The 8,232-nt window shown below is 47.4% G+C and overlaps 1 protein-coding gene across 1 annotated transcript in view; it reads left to right on the top strand.

Annotated features, from left to right (window-relative positions):
- The first annotated feature begins 7,989 nt into the window (after positions 1-7,989).
- REC114 (REC114 meiotic recombination protein) overlaps positions 7,990-8,232 on the top strand; it is a 130,435-nt gene continuing 130,192 nt past the window's right edge. The window contains exon 1 of the mRNA XM_043493333.1: positions 7,990-8,196. Coding sequence (XP_043349268.1) covers positions 7,990-8,196 — 207 coding nt within the window. The remainder of the gene's footprint in view (positions 8,197-8,232) is intronic.

Genomic DNA, 8,232 nt, shown 5'->3' with positions numbered 1-8,232 from the left:
TATGCTCCTTTCTATTTTCCTCACTAGGATTTAATTTCCATTTTTTAAAGGATGCCTTTTTGCCTCTCACTGCTTCTTTTACTTCGTTGTTTAGCCGCAGGGGCTCTTTTTTGGTTCTCTTACTATGTTTTTTAACTTGGGGTACATATTTAAGTTGAGCCTCTATTATGGTGTCTTTAAAAAGTTTCCACACAGCTTGCAGACATTTCACTTTTTTTTTAATTTCTGTTTAACTAACCTCTTCATTTTTGTGTAGTTGATACTGGAAACATAATCTTGGCATAGTCCTTATGCTTACTGGGCCTGATTTTTCATTGCTCTGAACCTTGCATAGTCAATTAGACCTTTGCAAAGTGAATATAAAATGAGTGGAAAATTCTATCACTCTAAATTCTATCTATCTACCATTTTAATTTTGGGAGTGCAAAGACTCTCATTATGACTGGTTTCTGTCCCAGAGAGGTAAAGAGGGAAAAGTGGACCCTTGTGCCCATTCTCTCCTTTGAACACGCAGGCAAGACCACAATCTGGACCTAAAATAATAATTACAACATTTTACTTTATAAAGCTCCTGTCACACTGTCTGGAATGGTTCACAACCATGAGTGCCAACCTCATGGCAGACTGTCAAAAAGCAAGGCCAAGTCAATACTTTAGTGTTTTTTCACAATGTTTCATGCTTCACACTTTGCTAGCAGCCACACAAATCATTAGCCAAAAGAGTAGCATCTGATATTTTTTGCTTGAAATGACAGCAAGAATGAGTCCCATTACTTTTCCTAATAATTCCCAAACATTTTGGGCCACCTGTGAATATAAAGATATTGTGAAACCTTGCAACGGACTTACAAAAATCAGTTGCTTAATGGAGACTGTCTTGTCATAAAGGGGAAGCAGAACTTTATTCAGTACATTGGGGAATACTTTGGGGTGGTTCCTTAAAACAGGAGTTTGCTTAATAAAGATGGTGTCTTGTACAAATTTCATCACAGTAAATCAGAACAAAGAACAATGACCAATAATTAATTTACTTATGATTTTTTTGTCTATCCGGATTTCAATAGCCACAGATCCCTGTCTGACTCACCATCAGTTTTCTGTTCGTGTTTTTTGGAGCTTCCAGCTGAAATGACACCAGTGGGAAATGGTGGAGAGTAAGGCTCAGAAGAAAAAAAATTTAGGCTAAAAGTTTGATCTAGATTACGTTCTTCTTTGATTCTCATCTGTCAGCGCAACAATGACGATGAAGACGAATGGAATCTTTTCCATTCTTCATTTGATCTACGGTCTAATATTTGCCAAGTGTATGAGCATAAGTCCTTGGCATGTGTGTGGCATGTGCCCTCGGCTTGTGCATGGCACGTTCCCTTCACTTGCACTTGTCAATGCTAGCTACCCTCATTAGCTTTAGCATGCCAACGAAGGCAAGGTCCCAGGGCATAGCAGAAGCAGGACATACTAAGAAACATTCTGTGTCCAATGCAAACCATCTGTTTTTCTGTCATATGATATTTGGAATTGGAAGAGCATTCCTCACCAATTTATTACATTCTTAACATAATCTAGGATTTGTATGAGGTGAGTTCCACAGATAGTATCTCTGCATAGTAAACAACCACTTCTGTAAGGGGTGGTTTTGCTTGCAGTTGGTCCCAGCAGTCACTCAGTTCTCACTAGGGGCTCCAGCAGGAGGTGCTGCGCCGGTGAGTCTCAACCTCGCTACAGGGGGACTTCAATCACCCTGACATCTGCTGGGAGAGTAATACAGCAATGCACAGACAATCTAGGAAGTTTCTGGAGAGTGTTGGGGACAACTTCCGGGAACAAGTGATGGAGGAACCGACTAGGGCCGTGCTCCTCTTGACCTGCTGCTTACAAACAGGGAAGAATTGGTAGGGGAAGTAGAAGTGGGTGGCAACCTTGGCAGTAGTGACCATGAGATGGTTGAGTTCAGGAACCCGACAAAAGGAAGAAAGGAGAGTAGCAAAATAGGAACCCTGGACTTCAGAAAAGCAGACTTGGACTCCTTTCGGAAACTGATGGGCAGGATCCCCTGGGAAGCTAATATGAGGGGGAAAGGAGTCCAGGAGAGCTGGCTGTATTTTAAAGAAGCCTTATTAAGGGCGCAGGAACAAACCATCCCGAAGTGCAGAAAGAATAGCAAATATGAAGTCTTCGGTGAGCTTTAACTCAAAAAGGAAGCTTAAAAGAAGTAGAAATTTGGACAGATGACTAGGAAGGAGTATAAAAATATTGCTAGAGCATGCAGGGGTGTAATCAGGAAGGCCAAAGCACAGTTGGAGTTGCAGCTAGCAAGGGGATGTGAAGAGTAATAAGAAGGGTTTCTACAGATATGTTAGCAACAAGAAGGTGGTCAGGGAAAGTGTGGGACCCTTACTGAATGGGGGAGGCAACATAGTGACAGATGACGTGAAAAAAGCTGAAGTACTCAATACTTTTTTTTTTGCCTTGGTCTTCACAGACAAGGTCAGCTCCCAGACTGCTGCACTGGGCAACACAGGATGGGTAGGACGTGAGCAGCCCTCAGTGATGAAAGAACAGGTTAAGGATTATTTAGAAAAGCTGGACATACACAAGTCCAGGGGTCCAGATCTAATGCATCCACTGGTGCTGAGGGAGATGGCTGATGGGATTGCAGAGCCATTGGGCCATTATCTTTGAAAATTCGTGGCGATTGGGGGAGGTTCCAGAAAATTGGAAAAAGGCAAATATAGTTCCCATCTTTTAAAAAAGGTCTCACTTCAGTCTCCAGCAAAATCATGGAGCAGGTCCTCAAGGAATCCATTCTGAAGCACTTGGAGGAGAGGAAGGTGATCAGGAGCAGTCAACATGGTTTCACCAAGGGCAAGTCATGTCTGACCAACCTGACTGCCTTCTATGATGAGATAAGTGGCTCTGTGGATATGGGAAAAGCGGTGGATGTGATATATCTTGACTTTAGCAAAGCTTTTGATATAGTCTCCCACAGTATTCTTGCCAGCAAGTTAAAAGAGTATGGATTGGATCAATGGACTATAAGGTGAATAGAAAGCTGGCTAGATTGTCGGGTTCAATGGGTAGTGATCAACAGCTTGATGTCTAGCTGGCAGCTAGTATCAAGCGGAGTGCCCCAGGGGTCGGTCCTGGGGCCGGTTTTCTTCAACATCCTTATCGATGGTCTGGATGATGGAATTAATTGCACCCTCAGCAAATTCGCAGATGACACTAAACTGTGGGGAGAGATAGATAAACTGGAGTGTAGGGATAGGGTCCAGAGTGACCTAGACAAATTGGAGGATTCGGCCAAAAGAAATCTGAGGTTCAACAAGGACAAGTGCAAAGTCCTGCACTTAGGAAGGAAGAATGCCATGCACCGCTACAGGCTGGGGACCGACTGGCTGAGCAGCAAATCTGCAGAAAAGGACCTGGGGATTACAGTGGATGAGAAACTGGATACGAGTCAGCAGTGTGCCCTTGTTGCCAAGAAGGCCAACAGCATATTGGGCTGTATTAGTAGGAGCATTGCCAGCAGATTGAGGGAAATGATTATTCCCCTCTGTTTGGCACTGGTGAGGCCACACCTGGAGTACTGCGTCCAGTTTTGGTCTCCTTGCTACAGAAGGGATGTGGACAAATTGGAGAGAATTCAGCGCAGGGCAATGAAAATGATTAGGGGGCTGGGGCACATGATTTATGAGGAGAGGCTGAAGGAACTGGGGTTATTTAGTCTGCAGAAGAGTGAGAGGGGGATTTGATAGCAACCTTCAACTATCTGAAAGGGGGTTCCAAAGGGGATGGAGCTGGGCTGTTCTCAGTGGTGGCAGAACAAAAAGAAGTGGTCTCAAATTGCAGTGTGGGGGGAGGTCTAGGTTGGATACTGGGAAACACTATTTCACTAAGAGGGTGGTGAAGCACTGGAATGGGATACCAAGGAAGGTGGTGGAATCTCCATCCTTAGAGATTTTTAAGGCCCAGCTTGACAAAGCATTGGCTGGGAGGGATTGTGGGAAATGCTGAGTATCAGATGTTTTAGTAATGTGTGCCAAGTAATAGAAAATAACAGTACAAGAGATAAAGGACAAGGCCAGAAGATTTTGGCTGGACTGAGGACTAAACTATGGCTGAACTAAGGACTAATGATATAAGCAGCACCTGAGAGTCTTTACTACCACAAGATAATGGAACCCAAAGATAAGAAGGATGAGAACATTGGGTGATAAACAACAGAAAAGGAATAAACAAGTGCTGTATATATATTGCTGTGGGAAGGGAAATAAAGTGCTTTTTACCAGCAACTGTGTCAGTTGTCCTGTAAGCCAGCCTGCTAGCAGCAACAAATGGTGACCCCGATGTGACAGAATTCTGTGAATTTGATACCACGGACAGAGGAAGAAATAGCAGGGACCGCCGCTGCCGGTGTCCTCCGTTCGGGTGAGGAACCGGGACGCCCAAGAGGCAGGGGAGCTCCCACTGAAAGGTGAGCGGCGGGGAATATCTCTCATAATGGGAGCGGCAGCATCAGCAGATAAGCAGGCCGTGTTTAAGGTCTTAAGCAATCTGCTTAATAACCAGGGAGAAAAATTTTCCCCAGAAGCTCTTCAAAAATTGCTTCGGTGGGGAAAGCGACGGGGTGTCCTGGTTAATGCAAAGAATGTGTTTGACTCCTCGGTGTGGAAAACAGTGGGGGAAGACCTGTGGGACTTTGTGGGGGTCGGAAATAAAGAAGCTGCTGCCTTGAGCCCTATCTGGCGGACTGTTCATCGAACCGTTACCACCGCAGCAGCTCAGGCAGGGGCGCGTATTGCATTACGCGAGGCATTAGAATCATCAGCGAAAGGGGCCTTCACGGTAGGAGCGAAAGACTTTTTTGGTAAAACAACGCCTATGATTCCTTTGGCGCCGTTGGACCCCAGTGAGGTACCGTTGCCCTTGAAGGATGACGACTCAGATCGGGGCGAACCCATGGCCGTGGATCAGCCCGTGTCGGGGGAATTGTCATCGGGCAATCCAGAGAACCCGTTACAAGGGGGGTCAGGATTGCCGCCCACGGTTGTGCCATCAGCCCCTCCCCGACATGTTCGGATTATTGACTTGCCTAAAACTGGAGAGTTTGATAACTTGACGCAGGACCAGATAATTCGGTGGTTATATAAGGAAGGTATTGCAGCTCAACAGATGATGGATCAGCTGGATAGAAAGGAAAACAGACTGCAAGGATCGTTACGATCGCATTTGCTGCAACAGCTTCAAGAGCACGGCATACCTGACCCCTCACGTTTGCCCCATATTTGTAGGTTGTGTGGGTATTATGGTTGTACGGAGCACCTCACTCCCGAGGGAGAGTTGCGACCGACAGCAGAGGAAGAATATCACAAAATTTATGCCCCCACTACGCAACCGGTTCAACCAAGATTGAAACCTCCGCCACCTACGTGTTCTTCAATTGGACGAGGGCAAGAAGAACGGGGGACGGGGGTGATTTGGAGGGATGGGGGGGGGAGGAGTGGGATCTCCTGACCCAATTAAGTGCTGGCATGGATTGATAAAGGATGCTATAATTGAAGAGGAATTTTTGGATGCCATGCCGGCTACTTTCCCGGTATCGGTATCAAGGGAGGGGGTTAAATCTTGGGTGCTGTTAGACTGGAAATTGATGAGGGAGGCTCAGAAAGCTATTGTGGCGTATGGCTTGAAAAATCCGTATGTACAAGCGTTATTAGAACAAATATTCTCGGGGCAAGCGATGTGTCCCTTTGACACCCAGAAATTTGCAGACATGTTGTTAACACCCACACAGAGATTATTATGGAAGGATTCATGGAGAAAAAAGGCTGAGCACGCGGCAGTGCTTAATTTAGATAGACCCCGGGACGACCCTCTCCAGGTAGCATCAATAGACATGTTGTTGGGACAGGGGCGATTTGAAGAGCCTCAGCTACAGGCGCGATTGGTACCCCAAATATTACAACAGTCTCAGCTTCTAGCATTGGAGGCATTCAAAGAGCTCCCTGATTTGGGCACCCCTTCACCTCCCTATTTAAAAATCACGCAGGGAGTGGGCGAATCTTTTGCCCTCTTTTTGGACCGCCTAAGGACGGCATTGGATAGGGCCCCTAATTTAACACCAGACGCCAGATCAGCATTGGGGGTAGATTTAGCCCTTCAAAATGCTAACCCCACGTGTAAGAAGATTTTGGTGACTTTACCAAAATCGGCCTCTCTAATCGACATGATTGAAGCCTGCACTCGTGCTCCTTTGGTGGAGGAGGAGGATAAGGCAAAGATTCATGCACGCGCCTTGGCGGTAGCCTTGAATACCTCCAAGTCGAATTGGCGTAGAGGAAGGGAGGGGGCGTGTTATTAGTGTGGAAAGATGGGTCATTTAAAACGGGATTGCCCCAAGAAAAAAGGTTCAGACTAAAGCCCCTTTTTTGTATTTGGGACTTCGGATCACTGACTGCACCGTACGCCCCCAGCAGTTGAAAATCTCTCCTCATGTGCGCACACTGTATAATGCACAAAAACTGCTAGGTAAACTGCAATGGCTTTGCCCCCTTTGTGGCATCACAAATCAGGATATAACTCCTCTTTTTCCTTTATTAGAAGGGGGGAGGGCGCCTGGAGAACAAGATCCCGCGCTTGGAGGGGAAGCATCAGAGGAGGTTGTGCTTGTGGCCATATCCTGTTTATTTCCAGAATGAGGATGTGGGTTATCGATATTGTTATAGTGTTATTGCTTGGGTTACAGGGGGGACTCCTTGTACCCCTACGCGTGCGAATGATGTATAACCTATGGAAACGTCTAGCATTGATAGCCAATGTCACATACTTTTGTTTGTCTGATTCTGTGGCAGCCAGGGAACTACTGGGCACTTGTCTTGTTGCCATATGTCATCATCCCGAAGAAATTGGCAGTCACACCATGCTTGCAGCTTATGCCAATTTGTCTTCACAGTATTCAAATACGGCAAATTGGGGCCCCGCCAATTACTCCTTGCCCCCTGGGGCCCTATCTTTACATACCCCGTACCCAGCCGGGGCAGATAATGTAACGTGCGCGCGAGTGGTTAATTGCACACGCGCAAAGGTACCCATGGGCTGCCAAACTGTAAGTGCCCCCCTTTTGAATTGTACTAATACGGTTAATGTTTCTTTTAATTATGGACATATTATTTTGCCGTCTGGTTGGTTTTTTACCTGCGGCGAACGAACCTTTAGTTATATTCCTGCCAATCTAAGTCATAATACCTTGTGCTGACTTAGCCGAATGACCCTTTTGTGGCCCGGAAAGAATCAGCAGCGAAATCGGCGAAGCACGGCCCTGCAAAATACGTGTTCCGCCGATGTTACCTTATATAGTCACTCAGAATATTTGGCTTTGCTGAATGCTGTTGCAGGCATTCCTAGCTTTGCAACTTATTACACGGTGTAATAAACCGGAATAAACAAGTGCTGTATATATATTGCTGTGGGAAGGGAAATGAAGTGCTTTTTACCAGCAACTGTGTCAGTTGTCCTGTAAGCCAGCCTGCTAGCAGCAACAATTTACTTGGGGATGGTCCTGCTTTGAGCAGGGGGTTGGACTAGATGACCTCCTGAGGTCTCTTCCAACCCTGATATTCTATGATTCTATAAGATGTGAATGGGGAATGACGGGGTCCGAGGAGGGTCAGGTGCTGAGGCGATGTAGTCAATAGATGAAGCCAGAGAGTGGGGCTAACTGGGAGGAGGGAATCTGAGAGAGGGAGGCGATGGGGGACTCTGAGGGAAGGGCACGCTGCTGGCTCCGCCCCCACCAGCAGGGTGCGGTCTCTGGACATCTGGCCACGCGCGCCTTAGGACTTTACGCTGGGTCGGTCGACTTTGGGCAGGGAAGGTTCGAGCGGGAAAGAGAGGACGCCACCCCATTGGCTGCCGTCTACTTCTCACCTCGTGATTGGCGTCCGGGTGCCCTCCTGTGGCGCCGTCGTTGTCGTCCTTAGCGGTGGAATGGCGGCTGCGGACGAGGGCGGCCGCGTCTGGCTGGGTCGGAAGGTTTCAGGCTCTGTCTCGGAGCCGGCTGGGACGCTCCCGTGTTCCGTTCCCGAGACGGCGCCTCCCTTCAGTAGCGCCGAGACGTGGCCGCTCAAGCGCTATGGCCGCTTGGTCTCCCCGGGAACCCCGCCCTGCGGGGCGGGAGCTTCGGCCTCCTGGAAGGTGAGGCCTGGTTTGTGCGCTGGGGCTGGGTGCCCC

Source organism: Dermochelys coriacea, chromosome 10, assembly GCF_009764565.3.
Source record: "Dermochelys coriacea isolate rDerCor1 chromosome 10, rDerCor1.pri.v4, whole genome shotgun sequence".
NCBI lineage: Eukaryota > Metazoa > Chordata > Testudines > Dermochelyidae > Dermochelys > Dermochelys coriacea.
The sequence above is the reverse complement of the archived record's forward strand: the minus strand, read 5'-3'. Positions and strand labels throughout refer to the sequence as shown.